Source organism: Octopus sinensis, linkage group LG7 (genome assembly GCF_006345805.1).
Source record: "Octopus sinensis linkage group LG7, ASM634580v1, whole genome shotgun sequence".
NCBI lineage: Eukaryota > Metazoa > Mollusca > Cephalopoda > Octopoda > Octopodidae > Octopus > Octopus sinensis.
Genome location: NC_043003.1, coordinates 70,019,386 through 70,043,372, shown reverse-complemented (window position 1 = coordinate 70,043,372; position 23,987 = coordinate 70,019,386). Strand labels below are relative to the sequence as shown.

General features: G+C 35.1%; 1 protein-coding gene across 2 annotated transcripts in view; it reads right to left on the bottom strand.

Moving 5' to 3' along the window:
• The window catches only part of LOC115213914 (AP-2 complex subunit alpha-2), a 173,231-nt gene that overhangs the window by 37,208 nt on the left and 112,036 nt on the right, over positions 1 to 23,987 (bottom strand). For both annotated transcript variants that reach the window (XM_029782892.2, XM_029782893.2), the window contains exons 4-7: positions 19,009 to 19,151; positions 6,407 to 6,600; positions 5,608 to 5,737; positions 2,813 to 2,914 (exon numbers count right to left, since the gene is read on the bottom strand). In XM_029782892.2, the coding sequence (XP_029638752.1) occupies positions 2,813 to 2,914; positions 5,608 to 5,737; positions 6,407 to 6,600; positions 19,009 to 19,151 (569 nt within the window). The remainder of the gene's footprint in view (positions 1 to 2,812; positions 2,915 to 5,607; positions 5,738 to 6,406; positions 6,601 to 19,008; positions 19,152 to 23,987) is intronic.

The window sequence follows — 23,987 nt, the reverse complement described above, 5'->3', positions numbered from 1 at the left end:
CAGGAAGGAATTTTTCTTGAGCATCTAAACTTTAAAATGCTGTCTTAGCCATAAGTAGATTAAGTGTACTAGACGAACATAATATACATTTGGTCAATAATAGGTCATCATAGAAAGTTTTGTGCGAGCACGAGGAGAGAGAGAGAGAGAGAGAAAGAAACACAGACAAATGCTGAGGAAAAAGAGGAGGGAGAATAAAATTAGCCAAGAAAAACTGTATTATTTTATGAGGTGCAATACTCAGAAGATTAAATGTTGAAAAAAACCCATTAGATTTATACTTAGGAAAATTGAACAACTAAATGAAATTGGCCAAATGAAATAAGAATATATAAAGCTTATGAAAACAAACAAATAAAGAAGAAGAAGAAATAACTGCTGAAAACATTGTGTTCTTTTGATATATCTTTGCATTGAAATATTAAATAAAGAGGTTATTTATAGAGAAAAGAAAAGCAGGAAAATGATGGTTTAATATTGAAGATGAAGTTTATATCATTTAATAATGTATATTAGAAGACAATAAAGGAGACTGAGTGAAACAGAAAGAACAACAAAATTACTTCGACTTTATTATAGTTGTGAGCTGACCAATGCCGTGTGAGGGAATCTGGGAAATGGAAACTGTGTAGAAGCCTATCATGTGTGTGGGTGCGTGCACGTGTTTGTCGCCTACCACCACTTGACAACCGTTGTTGGTTCATTTATGTTCCACGTAACTTAATAGTTCCGCAAAAGAGACCAATAAGTACAGGACTTAAAAGTGGTACCCCAGCATGGGCACTGTCCAATGACTGATACATATCACACACACACACACATGAAAGCAGAAAGAAGGATTAGCAAATATTTTGCCACCCACTCCCTGGTAACGAAGCTATTTTTCTTAACTTCGTTACACACTAATGGAATTGGAATGGTATTAGCATTTTCTTTGCAGCAAAGCATAGCAACATAATAATATGCCAGTAGATATTAAAGCTAATGTACCTTGTAATAAAAACTATAATAATGCCAAAATGAAAATTAAGCAACAACAATGTAAATAAATAAATGAATTCTGGAGCATTGCTAAGGTATGGTTGAGAATATAGAAAAGAGAAGCCATAAAAATTTTATGAAAGAAGACATTGTACTGACAACACCAGTTGACTTGGAATATTATCTATTTGAGAAACCTTTTGGTAAAGCATTAACGAAACCTAAAAGTCATTTAGCAGCAAGTAATAAAAGTGTGATTCTGTGATAAACTTGAGAAATTATAAGGTGTGTGTGTATATCTTTTATCATTTACCTGTTTCACTCATAAGATAGCAGCCATACTGGAGCACTGCTTTTGAGAAATTATTTTAGCCAAATGAATCAACCACAGAACATATTTTTCTTTTAAAGCCTGGTACTCATTCCATCACTCTCTTTTGCCGAACCACTAATTTATGGGGATGTAAACACACAAACACCAGTTGTCAAGCTATGATGGAGGACAAACGCAGACACAAACACACACACATACATATGACAGGCTTCTTTCAGTTACTGCTTACCAAATTCACTCACAAGGCTTTGGTCAGCTTGAGGCTATAGTTGGAGACACTTACCCAAGGTGCTATGCAGTGGGACTGAACCTTGAACTCTGCAGTTGGGAAGGAAGCTTCTTACCACACAGCCATGCCTTATATATACATATATATATTGTTTTATTTGTTTGTCATTTGACTGCAGCCGTGCTGGAGCGAGCACCGGCTTTAGTTGAACAAAGCCTAGTTCTTATTATATCTGTCTCTTTTGCTGAACCACTAAGTTATGGAGATGTAAGCACACCAACATCAGTAGTCAAGCAATGGTGGTAGGGACAAACACAGACACAAACACACACACTAACCCCAACCCACACATATATACAATGAGTTTCTTCCTAAGGCTTTGGTCAGCTTGAGGCTATAGTAGAAGACACTTGCCCAAGGTGTCACACAGTGGGACTGAACCCAGGACCATGTGGTTGGGAAGCAAGCTACTTACTACACAGCCACTCAAACTTATATCATTTAGAATTATCATTGGAAAACAGAATTAGAGAGAAAGGAATAGAAGTGTATGAAGAAGTAATTCATTTCTATTTTTGGAACAAGGCCACTAGTTTTAAGGGTAACTCATAATTATTTTATGGACCCCACAAAAGAAGGGTGAAAGGAAAAGTCAACGGCAACAAACTTTGAACTTAGCAGCATTTCTTTTGGTTCTTTACATTCTAAGTTTTTATCCAATGCACAAATGATTCTGCCCAGTTGCTGCCTTAAAGCCTGAAGAAATATTGGTTCTAAATTTTGGTACAAAGCCAGCAGAGTAGGAATAGGAGGAGGAGGGAGGAATCTTGATTACACTGACACCAATACATGACTGGTACATATTTTATCAAAACTGAGAAGATAAAAAGCAAAGCTGACTGTGGCAGAGCTTGAACTCGGAATGTAAAGCACCAGAGGAAATGCCACTAAACTTTCATCCAATGTGTGAACAATTCTGCCAGCTCAGAGTTCTTAGAGTCTGAAGAAATAATAGCTTATAATTACAGCCAATACATCCCCAACTGTTGACCTTTCAGTATGAAGCAACGTACTTAAATGCATTGAGAACAGAAATATATTTTAGCCAAATTAGAATCCCTTTCACAGAAAATTACTCACCAGGAATTTAGAGTGAAGCAGCATCCTTCCTTTAGCTTGTCTGTCAGTCAAGCAAATAATTATATCTTTCACTGTGAAATGCTATTGTATGAAACACACAAAAAGTAAGAAGGAAAAGAGTAACTCACTCTGCTCAACCGAGATACAGCCAATGACACACAGCCTTTGTATTCCTCAGGATTCTTTCTCACAAGAGCTTCAATAAGACTTGCAGCAGAGGTGACAACACCCTAAAAATAAATTGCAAAAATGAAAATTTAATAAATGATATTATAAATATTATTAACAGAAAACTTAAGATCATAAATTAGATCGTAATTTGTTATACTCATACACACACACAAAGTAGAAAGTTGGACTTGGAGAATCAAGCAGATCTCACAGCAAGCACTCCAACCGAGAAATTGGCTGTCAGGTCACACAGTAGTTAATTTACTAAGTAATTTAATGTGATTATGCATCAGAAAATCTTGGCTACATGCATAGTAATATTTCCACCAGGGAATATGTAACAGACACCACAATGGAAAAATATTGCTTTTCTTTGGTGTGTGTGTGTGTGTGTGTGTGCATAATTACTAAGGCTTATAGAAAAGTATTTATTTTCCTTTAATAAAAAATTTATTACACCCTTCATAGCATATACAATCCAATAACAATTTAAGGTTGGTGACATAAAAAAATTTTAGTTTAAAATTTTGATGCTTGCATAATGAACTGCATGCAGTCTATCTTTATATTGTAAACTATTATTCAACCTTTTAAAACCTAATGCCACAAATGATATGACCCATAAAAGGTCACGGTACATTGTTTCTACTTTAGATCACGTTATTTCTTCATTACTTTTGTTCCATAACATGTCTTACATTTTTTTTACATAATGCTCTTTTTCTCTATCAATAAATGCATTCCTGTTGCATCTCACTGTCCTACTTTCGTCTTTACTAAGTCACTTTTTGGTTGCCCCCTAATTTGTGATCAAACTATTAAAAATCATTAAGGTTGTTTTATCCATTGTCCTTTCTACCTGTAACTTTAGTAGAACATAGACAGGCAAATTGCAGTGACAGTAACAGATCTGATAGCATAAAAGATGCACAGGGATATTACACTCACCCCAATATTTGCAATGAATATTAACCCTTTTGTTATAAACCGTCCGAAACCGGCTCTGGCTGAGTGCAAATGTCTTGTTTTCATAAGTTTTGAATTAAAATCTTCCACAAAACCTTAGTCACAATTTATGTTCCTAACACTAGCTTAATGATAACTAAATTATTTTACTAAATTCTTTGTTATATTTAAAGTAACTGAAAGAAACACAGAGCATCTCTAAATAAATACAATAACGAAAGGGTTAAAGCATGTATTTTCCATCTAAATAATAACATAAACCAACAAAATATTTTGAGGGGTAGCAATTATGCTCAACTGTCATTATTTAATGGTAGTTTTCCATGCTGGCATGGTTGGGTTGGATGGTTTGACAGGAACTGGCAAGTCAGAGAGCTGCACAAAGATCCAGTTATCTGTTTTGGAATGTTTTCTACAGCTGGATGCCCTTCCAAACACCAACCATTTCTCAGAGTGTACTAGGTGCTCTTCACATGGTATCAGTATCAGTTCCTTTAGTGTGGCCCCAGCACCAGCACTTTTTATGTGGTATCAGAAATGGTGCTTTTTACATGGCACCATCACTGACAGAGTCACCTAGTACCTTGCAAGACAAAAAGGCAAAACACACATTAACTATATTTTTAAAAATTAAGAAGGGATGACATATATTATGATGTATATAACAAATATGCATTTATTTTGTATATTTTACTTCTGTGATAAGGTGATTAATTTTATATTAATAGGAAGAGGTAGACCCAGGAAGACAGGTGATGAAGAATGATCTTTGAATCTTGGGCCTCATGGAGGCAATGACAAGTGACTGAGACCTTTGGCATTATACCTGCTTCAGATGACCCATCAAGCCAAGTAAGATCATAGTCATGGTCAATGCCAGTATGGCATAACTGGCACATAAAAAGCACCCTTCAAACATTGGGCAATATGCTGTGCTTGAGAAGACCTATCAAGCCAAGTGATATTGTAGTCATGGCTGATGCTAGTGCTGTCAGATTGGCACCGATGCCGGTGGCACATAAAAAGCACTGTTCAAGCGTTGGGCCTCACAGAGGCAGTGACAGGTGACCAAGACCTTTGATGATATACTATACTTGTGTAGGCCTGTCAAACCAAGTGAGATCATAGTCATGGTTGATGCCGGTGTCGTACCAGTAGCATATAAAAAGCACCCATTACCTTCTCAGAGTGGTTGACATTAGGAAGAGCATCCAGCCATAGAAACCTTGCCAAATCAGATCAGAACCTGGTGCAGCTCCCAGGCCTACCAGTTTTCAGTCAAACCGTCCAACCCATACCAACACAGAAAGCAAACATTCAATGATGATGATGATGAACTGGCAAAATTGTACCATGAACCAACCATAATTTAAGTAACACAAATTTAGGACAGTCCTTTCATATCAAAACTGGTAAAAGTAGATTTTATGTTTAAATCTATGGTGGAGAATAAAGTTTTACTTATGTATATATATGAGCTGGATGGTTAAGTTATTACAATAGTCATCTACTGCATATCAGTGATAATCCTACTCAAAACACTTCAGTGACCACATAAGATCTATTTAAACTGACCATATCAGGCCCATATATTCTATCTGTTTAATGTCCAAACTGACCAGATCCAGCTTGTCACACCTACCCTACTATGTAATTCTAAAAATAAACAATCACGTCACTGAAACCTTGAAGATAATGCATGATTAATTCAAAATAGTATGAATAAACGAGCTTTACATTTGACAGAGTAATCTAAATGCTGGACAGTAAAATGAGAAATTATTACCATATGTTGGTCATTCAACAAGTGAATAACACGAGATGTCCATTCACCCATCTGGATCAAGTCAGGTGAAGTGCGCAATAAACGCAGCAATGTCAAGGCTGCACTTTGCTTTACAGAGTCAATAGTCTCCCTACAAAACAAAACAAAAAATACATTAAAAAAAAACAACTTTTTTAAATAGCTAAAGATAGACAAGTAAAATCCAGGTTCTTATATGATATGGACAAATGGTTTTTTTCTTTTTGTGAAGGAAAATGAGAAAACAAGGAATAATGTAAACAGATATTATTTAGATCAGAACAAAGACTTTCCATGAAACAAGCAACAGAATGTAAGATCTAATTAATAATGGACTATTGGAACATCACAAATAATTAGAAGTAGACTATCAGATCAAAGGAAGGAAATTAGAATAATTTCTGTCACACAAATTTGGTGGTGGTGTGGGAAAGAAAAAGGATTTGTCTAGATGTAACACAAAAAGGATACAAGAATGCTAGTTAAATATAGAATGTGAAACAGAATAACCTAAACTCTAATCAGCTAACCACCAATAAAGAGTTTGGCAGAATCTCTTGAAGAGGACGGAAAAATTTAGTGTAGTTCTAACAGACAGACATAGACAGACGGGCACACAAAGACAGCAGACACACAGACAGACAGACAGGCATAGACAAATAGACATATACAACACCTAATGATGAACAAAGACTAAATTTGTTTGAAATGATGTGTTTGGTTAAAAAAAAATAAACTCATACATTTAAAGAGAGTTAAGAAAGAGTGGAAAATGACTGACCCCGATACGAGTAAACGTGGAATCTCCGTCCCCAAGTTTTCTGCCATTTCTCGGCTGCCAATATTGGCAACGCACTGTAAAGCTAGGTTAACATGTACTGGGTTGCGGCTGTTAAGGTCGTTCTTGATTGACTGAATGACCAATTTCATGAGGTCACTGCCAGCACTGATGAGCACTGTGATAAAGAGATAACCCTACAAACAAAACAAAACAAAACAAACATTAAATCACAACATTAAAAGAAAAAAAGAAAGAAAACAAAATCATTTTATCTCATACAAATTTATTATTACACACAATCATGCTGAAAATAGAAAATACAATGAGGAAAGGTAATGTAAGATGATGATGGTGATGATGATGATCTTAATCATCAGCTGTTTTCAATGGCTGCCCTTCTAATTACCAACCACTTTACAGAGTTTATTGGATGTATTTTATCATGGCACCAGCACTAGAGAGGCTGTCATGACTAAAGAATAAAGAGTCATGACAAGACTAAAGTACCTTCTCAATTTTACACTATATTATATGCTATATTGTGTGTGTGAGTGTGTGTGTGTGTATCCTTGTCTTGACATCATGTGATGGTTGTAAATGAGCATCACTGTTATACAAGCAGTGTTGTTTGTTTCCAGTCTTCCGTGAAAAACATATCTATAGAAGTATTATGTTGCTTGGAAACAGATGAAAGCAGGTGACAGGAAGGACACCTGATGGTAGAAAATCTGCCCCAACTAATTCCATTTGACCCATGTGAGTATAGAAAAGCAGATGTTAAAAGGATGATGGTGATGATATATGTGTGTGTGTGTACATGTACTTTGGGAGGGTCATTCTGTGTAATAGCAAAAAGCAAAAAAAGCACTGGTTCTGGTTCACTTCTGTTTCGTAATCAACTGATTAATTAGTTACATAAAGCCTTTTGTCACGCTAATGTGACCTTTCACTGACCTCCTACACTCTCTCTATACAAGCTCTGTAAAATGCAAACGCTTCCCTTCGTGTTTCATATTGGTGTGTGTTTGAATATGCAGATACGTGCTTCTATATGCAATTTTGGCTGAGGTGCCATACATACCTCTGTATACAGCAGTCAGTATTCATGTATGCATGTGCGAGTGTGTGTGAGCATGCTTCTATCACAGTTTTCATTTTCATTATGCACACATGTACATGTGCATATATATGCATCTCAATGCGTGCGTGTGTGTGTTATTTTGGTTTTACTTATCTGTTTCATTGCCATCTCTTTCCCTTATCAATTCATTCATATAACCAGCCTGTTTGATCGTGTTGCCAGTCAGTCTACCATCCATTCAGTTCATTAGATGTGTCTTACACACACACACACACACATGTATACAACACAAATTAGTCAATTAAATTGTATTATACCATATACTGTTGTGCAATACACTATAGTGCACTACCTGCATTGTGTGGTCAGATTTCTGTATCATTTCCGTTATCTTTATCCTTGTATTATGATAAAATGGTTTTGGGGAATGGGTGGTTGTTTTCCAATTCATATTTTGTTAAGGGAATGCGTGTGGTTGGTTTCTGCTTCTAGTATGTGTACTGCCTCTGTAACTTGTGTATGTGTTTATGTAGATATAGACATGCCCAGTGAAGGTGATTGGATTAGTGATTACGGTACTCAACTCATGATCGTGAGGTTGTGAGTTTGATTATTAGTGGTGCATTGTGTTCTTGAGCAAGGCACTTTACTTCACACTGCTCCAGTCCACTCAGCTGGTAAAAATGAACTGTACCTGTAATTCAAAGGGCCAGTCTTGTCACATTGTATGTCATGCTGAATCTCCCTGAGTAGTATATATGTGTGGGGGAGGGTGCTCAGCCACTTGCACATTAATGTCCCAAGCAGGCTTGTTCTGTTGGTCAGATCAACTGGAACACTCTCCGTCGTAAACAATGGAGTGCCGGTAAAGACACACATACACACACAAGTAAATGTACATATTTCTTCTCAAGTTCTAGGACTCATAAAACTGGTTTACCTGATTTCCATAGTGTATAAGTGACTTCATTCCCCCTGAACAGGATACCTGTTCATTACAGGGTTCAAAGCTAGCAATTTTGAGAGGAAGGACACCGATTCCCAGTATTTGACTGGTACTTTATTTTTATCAAACCCAAAGGTGTGAAAGGCAATGCTGACTTTGGCAGGATTTGAACTCAGAATGCAAAGAGTCAGAAGAAATACTACTAAGCACTTTGTTGGATGTGCTAACAACTGTACCAGCTTGCCACCTACAGAAAAGTACATGGTACACTACATGTCTTAGTCTGAAAAAGACTAAAAACTGTTGCCAAAATGTAAAGTCAATATTTGTACAACAGAGTTATTCTAGCAAAACATCAGTAAAATTGATCATATACTTTAGAATATTAATTCGAAGTTCATTTAAAATGCTAGACATTCCAACAGCAATTCTGCAATATTTGTTTTGTGTTACATAGATGTGATATATTGGAAGAGACAAATGTGATGTATACGAAAGGGTTCTATTAATTAATTGAAGCGGTCTGATAAAAAGTCAGTCGACTAGATTCAAGTTCTATAAATGTATCAGACAGGAAAAGAAGTAATCGGAAGAAACGTTAAAAGCCCAGAGTTATTATGCAGAGCAGGGAGGTGGAAAGACAGGGAGATGTGGAATGAGAGGGGCATTATAAGAAAAAAAAAATACAGGTAAAAGACAAGACATCTGAGAGAAGAAGTAAGAGTGAACAGTGATGGTAAAGGTCTGTATTCAATTAATATTAGTTGCTGGTAGGGACACCATATTTTGTTTGACAGCCATAATGTAATACCAAGTAGCAATATGTGTCCCTACTAGCAAGAAATATGTAAATTGTTCTATCCAATAGTTTTATACTGATAGACTTAGTTGATATTTGGTAGCAATGTGTTCGTGGATGGTTAACGGGTTGGACGTAATACTGAATAAAGAGCAATAACTCTTAAAATATGCATATACACCCATTGCCTATTTTTCTATCTTCAATTATTAATAATAATAATAATAATAATAATAATAATTGTGTACAGTGCTCAGGTGCACTACAACTCATCTAAAGTGTATATATAATCAGGTGTAGTTTCGACGGATTTCGGGAAGCATGAGGGCCTTAAAGGATGCAGTGTCATGGCAGTCAACAACTGATCCCACTGTATACATAGATGTATTCATATAGAAAACAGTGTAACTTTCAGTACTGGTTCTAAACTCTGTAGAATATCTGTAGAGATAACTTAAAAGTTACTCAGTGTTGTACACAATAACCCACCTTGGGACAGCTTCTGAATTAAAACCACTCATTGGAAGGTAGTTGTATTGATATTAACCCATTTAGGCCCACTGTCCTAAATAGGACACTAAATGAAAACATTAAATAAGCTATATCTCATTGTCCCAGTGTTCGATTTATAGGACACCGAGTATTTCCATTTCTACTTGAAGCAAAGGAGTTTTAATTATTTTTTTTCATTTTAACCTATTTTTAATCATCTGTAAAAATTTAAAAGTAATATTCAGAAATGTAAGTAATCTGGGACTTAATGGTTAATATTTTCTATCATAAGTTGGTTTCAATTCCTTTCCTATTACCATTTACTTGTTTCAATCATGGACTGCGGTCATGCTAGGGCGCCGCCTTCACAGGTTTTAGTCACATAGATCAACCCTGGAAGTATTTTCTAAGTTTCGTATTGATTCTATCACCAACACAAGTTTTCAAGCAGTTGGGTGAGGGAAGAGGGACAAACATAGACAGACAGACAGACAGACACACACACAACAACAACAACCTTCCACAGTTCCTGTCTACCAAATTCACTCACAAAGCACTGACTGGCCAAGAGCTACAATAGAAGACACTTGCTCAAAGTGTCCACAACAGAGACTGAACCTGAAACCACGTGGCTGCACAGCAAGCTCCTTAACCACACAGCCACCATACAAGCCTTGTTGGAATAATTTCATTTCTTTAGTGTTAGAAATGCCTTTCAGGAAAGGAATGCCTTTCTGCTCCATCAAGGTCAAATTAGAAAAAGTCAAGCAGTTGGCTTATTTATTTCATTTTTGTGAGATAAATAAATATTGATTGATTGAGTTAATCAATGATTCTAGTTTTAGATATCCAGTGTCAGAATACAATAATGTACGGGCTTCTTTACAGCTACAAATTCACAGCATCAAATGATGCAAAAGAGAGAACGAGTCGGGGGCAAAGAAAAAAGAAAAAAAATCATTGAGTGGTAGACGCAGTCTTTAAAATACTGTGATTATGATCCTGATGAAAACATGGGGTCAGAAAGAATTTATCAATGATAATTATAGTTGTAGGAAAGATTTATAACATATGACTACACAGATGAAGTAAGACAAGCAGTGAGAGAGAGAGAGAGACAGAGATAGATAGAAAGAGAGAGAGAGAGAGAGAGAGTTCCGTATTGGATCAACAACGCGTAAATTGAGCTCCACAATGTCACTAATAAACAAATTAGCAGATAATGCATTTACATCTTACTCTAATAAAACTGATACATTCTGATAGAATGGAGGGAGAAAAATATTGATTTCTAGCAGTAAGACTTTACTTTATTCCGGCTGTGGTGTAGCTGAGTGTGTAACAATATTGATGGGTTTCCTTCTGTTAGACACATACCTGCCTGCATCAGTAAATAAGGTGAAAGCTATTTACAAGAAGTGACAGCAGCAGAATTTCTTCCATAGTGTTTAGTAACCAATCTGAATGACCTTGTGACTATTTTGAAAATGTAAGCAGACAATATTTTGGGAAGTAATTAACTGAAATAAAATTCTTCAAATCTGACTGAAACCATATTTATTAAACAGCTGATACTGTGATCAACACTTTTAATGATCATAATAGTAGCAGTACTAAGGCAACTCACTACTTTCAAATGACAGCCCATTATAATATAATGTATACACAAGTCTAGACAGCTGAACAAGAAAGTATTTTCTAAGCTTAAAACTTGAATTATTGTCTTTGTGAGAAGAATGTTTACGATTGGTCAATTTATGACAGACAGCAATAAATTCAATTCCCATTTCCTTCAAGTAATCCATTTCCAAACAGAAAAATCATAATCGCAAATCTTCACCCTCTTTCATATGCCACACACACTCACCCAACACTAGATCATCATCATCATTGTTTAACATCCGCTTTCCAGGCTGGCATGGGTTGGATGGTTCGACTGGGGTCTGGGAAGCCAGGAAGCTGCACCAGGCTCCAGTCTGATCTGGCGGTGTTTCTACAGCTGGATGCCCTTCCTAACGCCAACCACTCCAAGAGTGTAGTGGGTGCTTTTTATATGCCACCAGCACAGGGGCCAGAGGGGTCTGGCATCGATCATGATCAGATGGTGCTTTTTATGTGCCACTGGCACAGAAGCCAGTTGAGGCGGCATTGGCATCAGCCACATTCAGATGATGCTTTTTACATGCCACCGACACTGGGATCACAACTACAATTTCCATTTGATTTGATTTGATTTTGATGTACTTGACTCAATAGATCTCCTCAAGCAGGGCATGTCGTCCTACGGTCCAAGGTACTTTTGAGTGGGCGGGTTATGCGACACTGTTGTAGGTTACAGCTGTGAATACATATTCTTTCAATAATACTTTACCTTGGCAAAAGGCCAACAATTTTAGGGGGAAGTAGGTAACCCAATGACATCGATTCCAGTGTTCAACTGGTACTCATTTCATCAACCCCGAAAGGACAACAGGCAAAGATGACTCTGGAACTTTTTGAACTTGGAATGTACAGAGCCAGAAGAAATGCTGCTAAGAATTTTGTCCAATACACCAACATTTGTAGCAGCTTGCTGCCTTAATCTCAGTCAATAATGACCTTAGGAGGGAAACATTCATAGCAGTCAGTTGTTCTTAACAAAAAGAGGAACACTTGAAGCAGAATATCTGATCCCAACCCACGAAAAATATTACTATAGAACTACAACACTATGCCATGAGCTTTCTCACCTAAATCACACAAATACAAAATCAGCGTAAAACACCCAAGTAGCTGCTTTCAAATCCAGTCTCTATGTTTTGAATGTGAATTTAGTATGATGATTGCCATGGTGAAATAACAATATATTGCCATTTCATGTGACACTCAAAATACCTGGTTATCTGACTGCTCTCTGTATTCAGTTAGCTTAAGTTTCTCATGTTGGACACTAGGTACCAAACACTTTAGAAAGCTGAAGTCAATCTTCCAACCAAAGTGAGATTTGCCTGTCATCCACCTGATGGATATTGGAGTAACCACCAACTCTATGCAATGTGTTGCATTTTCTTTAGGTGTGGTACACATTTTTAGCAATTATGTAGACAGGTTGGTTCAGTTGCAGAGATTATTAAAGCAGTTGATTTACAATTATGGTTTGTCCTTAATTTTAACAAAGTGTAAGGCAGTGAGCTGGCAGAATTATTACCATACCAGAGAAAATGCTTAGTGGCATTTATTCCATTTTTTAGTTCCGAGTTCAAATACTGCAGGGGTCGACTTTGCCTTTCATCCTTTCAGGGTCAATACAATAAATACCAGTTGAGTACTAGGGTCAATGTAATTGACTTGCCTCCACTCCTAAAATTGCTGGCCTAGTGTCAAAATTAGAAAGAAACTATTCTTTTCTACTCTAGGTACAAGGCCTGAAATTTGGGGGGAGGGGGCCAGTCGATTAGATTGACCCCCAGTACACAACTGGTACTTAATTTATCGACCCTGAAAGGATGAAAAGCAAAGTTGACCTTGGCAGAATTTGAACTCAGAATGTAGCGGCAGACGAAATACTGCTAAGCATTCCCCCAGCATGCTAACATTTCTGCCAGCTCGCCGACTTAAGAAAGAAACTATTAAGTCATCTTCAGCTGGATTTACTGAAGAAGGAAATGCAACATAATGAAAGACACATCATCCTTACACTTCTATATTTAAGAGATGAGGAATTTTTTACATTATTTACATTTGACGGATATTTGTCCTCATCTTGTTTGTTTTTAACACAACGTTTCGGCTGACATGGCCATGGGCATATGGCATAAGGGTTAAGATCGTGGGCTACTAACCCCAAATTTCTGAGTTCAATTCCAGGCAGTGGCCAGATTAATAATAATAATAATAACATCGAAAAATACCTTAGGAATGAAGTTGAAACATTGTGTTAACAACAAACAAGATGACAACAAATATCCGTCATATGTAAATAATGTAAAAAAAATCTCATTGCTCCTAAGTAAATCAACTAAGTAAATATGTCAAGAAGAAGTAAACTTAACTTACATTTAAGTCAACTTTACAGTAAATAATATGCTAATAAAAATTGTATTTCATCTCATGAAAACCTTTACCACAAAACCATTGGCTTCCTTTGCAACAGTTTAAATAAGAATCAATACCCTATCCTAATTAGAGTTCTACTTGACGGAGCTGTATTGTTAGAAATTAATTGTCTGGTTTATCTGTTCATTACACCAAAACAATCAATACCACCTATCAGCTGCATTAAACTCTTGAGCTGATTTTAAATTCATCTCAGCTATCAAGGAATAGTAGTATCCTAGTTTAGAACAATAATTTCACCTTACATGAGGCAATAAATGGGTAAGCACTGAGAGAAAAAAAATTATACATGACAAAGAACACAAATTATATTTTATAATAGAAAGTAGATTTCAAAAAAAAAAAAAAGATAAATAATCAACTGCTAATTAATTTAAAGCAAATAGGATAAAAATGTAAATTGTGACAAAAATATTTTTTATAGCCAGCTAATAGATCCTCAGAATTATTAATTGTTTTCTGTAGTAGAACCATTAAGCTCCAATATAGATTGTATGAACCATTAGTAGCCCTAAAACTTATCTGATGTATGGGGTGTACTTGGCTAATGACTCTAGATCATAGTTATCATCATCACCATAGTCATTATCATTTCATCATTTTAATGTCCACGTTTCCATCCTTGTATGAGTGAGGCAGATTTTCTACAGATGGATGCCCTTCTCTGTTGCCCATGGCCAGACATGTTTTTGCAGAAAATTGGAAATGAATCAGCTTATGTAACAGTGACACTCATTTATAACTATCATTCAATGTCAAAACAGACACATACACACTTACACATGTGCATGTATGTGTGTGTGAGAGAGAGAGAGAGAGAGAAAGAGAGAGATTGCCACTTCTTTACAGAAGGTCATCTCATAAATTAGTGAATGCCATCTTGAAGTCTCATCTGACTACCAAGTCTGGCTTTGGACAAACTGACATTGCTGCAGATGTCACAAACAGTTTCAGGCAGAAAAGTGTCTGAGAATGAAGTCAGGTCTTGTTAACGAAGTTCCTTTCTGGCAGGAGAATTTAATTCTCTGTGCTTCAAATGCTTAACGACCATCATAAATTGCATCTTTCAAAACCAATCAGTCATCTGCTCCCAGTCTTCAACATTCCCACTAAAAGCTTTAAGGTTGCCTTGACAACATCCCAAAAACATTTCTTGGGTTTATGTCTCAGGCATACACCATGTTGCAATTCCCCGTAAAACAACTACTTAGATAACTTGTCACCCCACATCCTGCAGCAGGATCTTAAACATTAAGCAGTAGTCTCTAACACCAGGCATTACTGTTCTTAGCAGGCCAACACACCAAGTACTGAACTGCTCTTCATAAGTAATCAGATGCAATGGGCTAGGCACCTTTCTAGGATACACACACACACACACACACACTATATGTTATATACTAATCATTTTTGAATTCTCTCGAATTGTCCTGCCCACCTACATTCAACATGCCAAAATAAGAATAGCTTTTTCGTGGTTTGGGATTTAACTCCCATTTCTTGCATTGCTTAAAAATAACAAGGAAAATAAAACAGCCCTAAATGGATTTTGGATGACTTAATCCAATGATATATTTTCAATAAGGTCAACATTGCTCCTGCTTTTTTAAAATTTGAATTCAGATAGAGATTTATTAGACACAGTTTGTTGCTATGTTATGTATAAAATTTAAAAACAAACAGTGGATGATGCTAATTTCCTAAACAACCAACATCCCTCAACCTGCTAAAAATAGCAATTAAATTTTCTTCAAATCACACAATACTGTCTTTAAAAAATCTTATATTAGTTGAGTTTTTTTTTTCCTTTTATTATTTACACAAATGATTAACAGAGATTTTATGCAAGTTTGTCCTTTCTTCAAACAAATCAAGTGTGCTAAGGGAGTGGCAATTAGTTTCAGCACAAATAATAAGGTCAGTGAATGGATCTGTGTACAGAACCCAAACAACAGAGTTTGACCTCAATAACTGTAAGCAATGCAGCTAATGTTTATTACTCAGAATATTTTTTACAACACAATTTGGCAGCAGAATACTCTTTTACTTGTTTCAGTCATTTGACCCCAGGACTTATTCTTTGTAAGCCTAGTACTTATTCTATCAGACTCTTTTGCCAAACTGCTAAGTTATGGGGACGTAAACACACCAGCATCGCATGTCAAGCGATGTTGGTGGGGACAAACAGAGACCCACAAACGCACACACTCATATATATATATATATATATACACATATATATACGACGGGCTTCTTTCAGTTTCCCTCTAACAAATCCACTCACAAGGCTTTGGTCGGCTCAAGGCTATAGTAGAAGACACTTGCCCAAGGTGCCACGCAGTGGAACTGAACCCAGAACTATGTGGTTGGTAAGCAAGCTACTTGCCACACAGCCACTCAATTTTTCACAGAAACACAAAGTATGTGTTTGCCATCGGAATATTCTTTAAAATAAGTTATATTTGTAGAAATGGCTACTGAAGTGAAAGCAATTGTGTCAAGTGCAAAAGCAAACAGATGAATCTTTTGATACACAACAAAACCTATAAAGGTATGTGGCTCCTCAGAACGAATGAAAACAACCAGTTTTTAAAACTGTAGAGCAACGAGATGTTGTTATCCAACTCTGTGCATGATCATCAAACAAATTTGCAGATGGACTTGAAATCGAAAGCTTGACTTTTCAGTCATTTTTGTTAAGGACAAAAGGACAAAAGAATTAGATGTGTAATGAAAAAAATTAATTTTTAAAAATAGAAATGGGGCAATATAATCATTACGGCTTCTATTTTTAAATAAACGTACAAGCACAGGCATGGCTGTACACACATATATATATATTATTAAACAAGAATATTATTGACAGTGACTTCAAAGTTTTGGCCAGTTAAGCCATCATCGGACTGTGATACACTGAAGTTGATCTTTATATGGTCTCTGTTGAATTCAAATCTTCCTTAGGTATGTGGGTTTCAGTAGAGTTGTAATTAGGTGTTAGGGTGGATTGTTATAGAGAGGTGTTTTAGAGAAATTTTTATTGATTAAGTTTGTGGTTATATTATTGTTTAGAATTTATTTATGTATGTAGAACTTTGTAAGCAGGTGTGAATATCTACTTAGGTGTGTCCCTTTTGGTAGGTAGGCATAGGACATGTCAGGAGCTTTTTTTAGTTATTTTTAGTTTTATTGGATTCAACCTTTTGCTTTGATAATATAAAGGTCAAAGAGGACAGCGAGCTGGCAGAATCGTTAGCAGTATTTCATCTGCTGTTACAGTCTGAGTTCAAATTCCACCAAGGTTTACTTTGCCTTTCATCCTTTCGGGGTCGATCAACTTAATCCATTTGTCTGTCTTTGTTTGTCTCCTCTATGTTTAGCCCCTGTGGGCAATAAAGAAATGAATATAAAGGTCAAAGGTTCAAAGTTTAATACAGTATCTAAAAACTTAGTTATTGGGTGTGTCAACTTTTTGATGATGAATGTGGGTAGGTGTAGCAGTTGCTGGTCTGCACATTTCTTTATCTTCTTGTGAACATCAAAGCACAGAATAGACCAATTTTAAAACTAACAACATGATGACATGCTCCGCTAATAACCCTCACCTTAAGTAATAATAACAAGGAAAGAAATCGGTTAGCTATAACATATCACCTACTCACACTCCTTTGTGAAACCATAACAAATTCTATTATGAAAAAGTTGACATACCAAATTACTAAGTTTTTAAATACTGGACTAAACTTTGAACCTTTGACCAAAGCAAAAGATTGAAGTCAATAAAACCAAAGACAAAAACTTCTGGCATATCCTACACCTACCTACCAAAAGGGACACACCTAAGTAGATATTCACACCCCTCTTACAAAGTTCTACATGCATAAATAAATTCTAAACAATAACATAACCTCAAAATTAATCAATAAAAATTTCTCCAAAACACCTCTCCATAACAATCCATTCTAAAACCTAATTACAACTCCACTAAAACCCATATATACAAGGAAGATTTTTAACTTAACAGAAACTGTATAAAGCCAAAAATTGTTTTTATTATAACTGAGTGAACATAAAAACAAACATTAACTTATACATGTATGTGTGTGTTGGTATCTCCTTGTCTAGGCATTGCATAATAGTTGTAAACAAGTGTCACTCTCTGAGACAATTGGTGTCCTGGGTTTCCAATCTTCCATAAAAACATTTCCGGCTATGGAAAGATATTTACCTTACTTAGAAACAGGTGAGGGTTGGTGACAGGAAGGGCATTTGGTTCTAGAAAATCTGCCTCAACAAATTCTGTCTGACAAATGCAACTATGGAAAAGTGGATGTTGATGATGATGATGATGATAATCATCATCATCATCATATACATTACATGAACTGATCATATTCCATTGATTTTCCTCTCCTCACCATTTAGCGGTTCTGCAGGAAATTAATCCATTATTGAACTTATTCAGTCCACAAAGTGTTAAAAACAACATGTTGTCATTCATTATAATTAATATTGTCTTTGATATCAAAGAGTTTGATAAAAGAAGCAGTTTGAGATGTCTTTCAGCCAGCAGCAGCAGCAGCATAAGGCATGACAAACTAAATAGTACCAGTCGGATAGATTCGCCAGTAGTTTATCTACATATAGTATAGACACCATACAGAGTGTATCTACCGCCTATAGTATAGGCCTATATAGTATAGGTGCTAAAATGGCTATTTGGTTAGGACATTTGCTTTGCAGCCATATGGCTTCAGATACAGTTCTACTGCATTGCATTTTGAATCTTCTACAGGCCTTGGTACCAACCAAAGTTTCGTGAAAAGATTTAGGAGATGGAAGCCAAAAGACAGTAGTTGTGCTAGTGTGTGTGTGTTTTGGTTTCCTTGTCTTGACATCACACACTGATTGTAAACAAACATCACCATCATCTAAGTGGCGATGTTAATTTGCAATCTTCTATGACAATATGTCTGGCCACTGTGCTGTCCATTCTTCGAAAGATTAGGAGAAAGATTATCTTGCTTAGAAGTAGGTAAATGTTGGTGACATGAAGAGCATCCAGCTGTAGAAAATTTCTTTCAACAATTTCATTTCACCATACAAGCACAGAAAAAGGGATGTTAAACTGATCATGATAATGATGGTTTTGAACTTTGCAAAGAAATGTGCTGGGGTTTAGAAATACTTACGATCTGTTTCTCTGTATATTTATTGGAACTGAGCAAGTTGACAGCTTCCATGTGGCCAAAGTCAATGTCGTGACCCAGTAAGAAGATAAACAGCAGTTTGCAGACATATTTCTTCTTTTGATAGCCATCCAAGGTTTTGTCACCTAAAATTAATAAAGAGCAGAAAGAAAGATATCATAAGAGCTTCTGTCAAAATCACTGATAATATTAAAATAAAAATTAGCAATTATTAACTGGCTTTGAAATCTTAAAATAATCTAACAGTCCATTCATGTATAAAGTTTTAATTTTTATGATACAGTTTAATAACAATGACAAGAAAAAATAAACAGTATGGATGAGCAAATAAGAAAAGGATAATTATACAATAAGACAAACTCATGAAAAGTTAATAAGGGGACAGTATTTAAAATTGAAATAAATACTTTTCATTGTATAATTTATGACTGCCATGTCAACAAAGGTATTTTTGTGAGTAGATTAATAAAAGGCAAAAAACGGAAAAAGACACACATGACAATGGAAATTAGATTTGCATGGTATAATTGATTTAAAACGTTTGTGTGACAATGGGAAATTGAAAGAGAGAATCTTGGTGAAAGAAAAATTAGCAGCAGACTGGGAATGTAGAGGAAATCATCAAATTTGTTTTGAGTGGGACTTCAAGTTTCATCTGACAGTTTATGAAGTCACCATATGAAACTTGAAGTCTCAGTCAAAATTAATTTTATAATTAAATTGACTTTGCTTTTAGTCAGTAAGTGTTCTATTGTTATTTTTAAAACTTGTTTTTGAATCAATGTAACATTTATAATATGGAGAATTAACTAGGGAGGAGAGGGCAGAGACAGAGGGGAAGGGGACAGAGATAAAGAAAGAGGGAGAGCTAGTAGATATGCAGACAAACACAGAAGCCAAGAGGAACCAAAAGATATGACAGTGGTAAAAAATAATTTAGCAAAAATTCAAAAGACTTTTTCATCACAAAAATCTCACCAAAAGAAATCCTTATTCATGTGTCAAAAGGTAAAATGTGGATGGAATTAACCCCATAGTAATCAATAAAGCATACGACAAAATATTTTGCAGTGTTCAATTCCATCTCTGAAGGTTTAGAGCAGGGATTGGAAAAGAAGGGTGTGGTAACCCAAATAGGCTAAAATTTAAGATTTCAAGGGTAATGCATGTGATGAAAGACATCTTAGACCTGGGAGTAGAAAAGGCATGAATAGCAATGAAAGGACTTTGACAATCATAACTGATTGACTGACTAAATGATTAATTATGTAATTGATTAGTTAGTTGGTTCAAAGTTAATGAATTGACTAATAATAATAAAAGAAGTGAAACAGAACCAGAGCATGCGTGTGTTTATTATTGGCATAATGACTTTCCCAAGAAACAAAATAAAGAGATGCTTTTATTGCTTGACACTTTCTGCTGACAGTTTTTGTATATTTTTCTTATTTTGTTGCATAAATGAGATTTTAGACTACATTTTTCAAATATTTCTAGTTTTTATCATTTTGTCTGAAAATGTTTTTTTTTCTTGATTTTTTTAATTCATTGATATGGGAGCAAAACTATGTTATTCAAATTTTATGTCTAGTGAGGTGTAAAAATTTTAGAGTAACTCTATATTTTTCTTGTCAAAACTACTGAAGCTACAACATTCATACTTCACATATAAAATGATAAATACAAACAATGTAGCACACTTTGCCTTTGTAAGATTTGAAAAGAGATGGTTTTCTTTACATTTTACACATTACTGTCCTTAAGTTTTTGAAGCAGGAAGCTGATTCTACACATACACATATTTAGTTGAATAATATTAGAAGCTCTCAAAGAAAGGTATGTACACACTTAAGAATGCATTGAGTAATTCACAGAGTTACAAGGCAATTCACAAGAGTGAGCAAAGAATTCTTTCAAATTTTGGCAAACATCAACCCCAGTGCTCAACTAGTGTTTATTTTTATTGATCATGAAATGATGAAAAGCAAAATCAATCTCAGCAGAATTTGAACTCAGAACACAGAGCTGCAAGAAATCACACAACTATTATACTTAAATTCTCTTTAAGCAAAATTACAAAGCTCAAAATAATTTGAAATATTCTAATTATTTGCTTACTTATTTCAAATCACTAATTTATTTTTTACATAAATATTGTCTTATTTTTATTTATCATATTAAAATTTTATTTTTCTCTTTGGTTAAAAAATAAATTCTTTGATTTTTTTTTTATTACATTTTTTTTTAATGATAGATGATTTAAAAATTATTCTGGTATTTAGCTTAGAGCTATATTTTAAAATTATAGACATAATTAAATCTAAACTGAAAAACATAATTTTTAGCATTAAGAAAAGCCAAAAGTCCAAAGTCATCAAGTGTTTAGAATCAAGTCCACAAAGCTATTATATTTTGGATATATAATGTGCCAGAAGTCACTGCCTAAGCCCATCTTGACAGAAAGTGTAGAGGGGAAGAGAGCAAGAAGCCATCAGAGACATTAGTGGACTGATATCATCAAAGAGTGGTTTGAAAAAAACAAGAGCCTGGCTGATGCACCGGGAAGGCACTTGGCTGATGGCTGAATTAGATATAAGGAATTAGCCTTTATTTTAAATATATTCTTTAAAATATTTTGTAATTAAGAAGCCAGCATAAAAATCCTGCTTTATACAAAGCTTGCTGGTTAATCTCATGGTAAAATTCTGTAAAAATATTCCAGGACGCAAGAGTAAAGAACAATTTTTTTTGTCTTACAAAAGAAAGAAAAAAAGCTATGCATTTCGTAATTCTCTGCTACAACAGATGCATAGTAGATATCAATTCTAAGAGCCCTGACAGGTATTTTTAAAAAGTAACCACCTTATTCTCCCTGCTCAACATAAAAGTGATATATTAACATCATCCTCATTTAATGTCCAGATGCCGTGCTGGCATGGGTTGGACAGTTTGACAGGATCTGATGGGCCCAAGGACTGCATTGTATTCCAGTACCTGTTTTGGCATGGTTTCTATGGCTGGATACCTTCCTGATGCCAACCATTTTACAGTATAATGCATGTGTGTGTGTGTGTGTGTGTTTTTATATACGTATGTGCATGCTTTCTAATATAAAATACATCTTTTATAATCTAGGAACAAATAAATATTAGTGAGAATAGAAACCTAAAATCAGAAATTCCTTTTCAATTTTTGTACCAAGTTTGAAAACATCTGACTTGTTCAGTGTAACAAACACCTTAATTCATTTGCTTCAACATGTTTTTGTGGGAAAGTCTACGTCAGCTCTGACAGTAATTAAAATCAAGTTTCGAAATAAGTCAAATTTTTCTTTTCATAATTTCAATCTATAAATACTTTGCAATAATTTTCCTAGTCTGCTTTAGATTTCTCTGTACCTATTTTTATTTTTATTTTTTAGATACATCAATTATGACTATGAATGAATATATATTTCTCATATTTTTACATAAACACACACATGTATTATATAAGAACTTTTAATATTTCTGAACTAAAAAAGATTATCCATTTACGTTTTAGAATTCTATTTATTGATTTTAATTTTGAGAAGAGGAAAAGGAAATTCCTGATGAAGTTCAATTATGGCTTTACAGAATCAGAGAACAAAAGAAATGTGAAGCCATGTGTCATCTGTTTCAAAAGAACTGAATTCTGAGTATTTCAAAAAAGAATCAGTTGAAGAAATTCTTTGACAATTTACATTTTTGTATCTCTCTTCCAAACTAGAAATATTTTGAGAATTTAGAAACAGTTATTAAAAGACAAAAAATTAGAAAGGAACAAGACAATTTAATTTGACCAACATTAGCTTTGAAGTTAACCTGAGTGATTGCCTTGAAAGAGGAAAAAAATCTGTGTACTATTGAAATGAAACAATTTGTCAGATTTGCAGTTATGAAAATGATTGAAAAAAATGTGTAAGCAGAAAGAAACCATATAACTGGCTTCAGTGTCTTTGTCTCTGCACAAACAGTGATCTATTTTAGCCAAAATCTGAGAGAACAAGAAGTGATTTCTTTAATCAAAGAGAAGATTTTACCAGACAACCCGATGGCACTACAAACGTCAGGAGTATTTCACAACTGATGCGATTACCAAATTTACATGGATTTAAAACATTTGAAAAAGATGTGTTTTTCTGCTATCTCTACTCCAGATCTCTCTTAGAAATGGAACCTTCCATAAGGGTGACACATATCACAATGCACAAGGTGGTGGTCTGAGATGGAGAGACAGCATTGGTGTATCTGTTGATGGAATTCCAATTATATTACACTATTAGTGGTTTTGTTGCTTTGGTCAAAAAGCAAAACCCCAACATTGGGTGTGAACAGGAACCTAAACTGGTGGCTGTCATCAATGATATTATCAAGATTGTTAATGTTGTTAAGCAGTGTGCCCTAAACATGTGACTGTTTTGTGATGTATCTGAGAAGAGGCACTTAAAAACCTTTCCGCAGGATCAAAAACATGCAGACAAGTTCTATAATTCCATTGGGCTGCTATCTTTGATCATGTTAATGCATTAAACAAGAAATTTCAACAACAAAAACAAAAACCCATCAATGTCATTTTAGAAAGAGGAAACATTCATTTCAGTATTCGGATCAAGATGTCTAAAAAGAAACAAGAAAATAGATCGGAAAGCAAATAGCCATTCTGAACTAACCAAAGCTTTGTAAATGGATTTGAAAGCTGGAAATTAAAAGAAGCCAATCATGTGAGTGTGTGTGTGCCAAGTGTAAGTTTGTGTCTCCTTATCTTGACATTGTGCCATAGTTGTAAATGAATGTCATTCATTTCCAATATGCTGGCCTTGGGGAAAATGCTACCTTGCTTAGAAACCAGTAAGGGTTGGTAACAGGAAAGGCATCCAGCTTTAGAAACTCCATCTGACCGATGCAAGCATGAAACATTAAAACAATAACAAAATGATG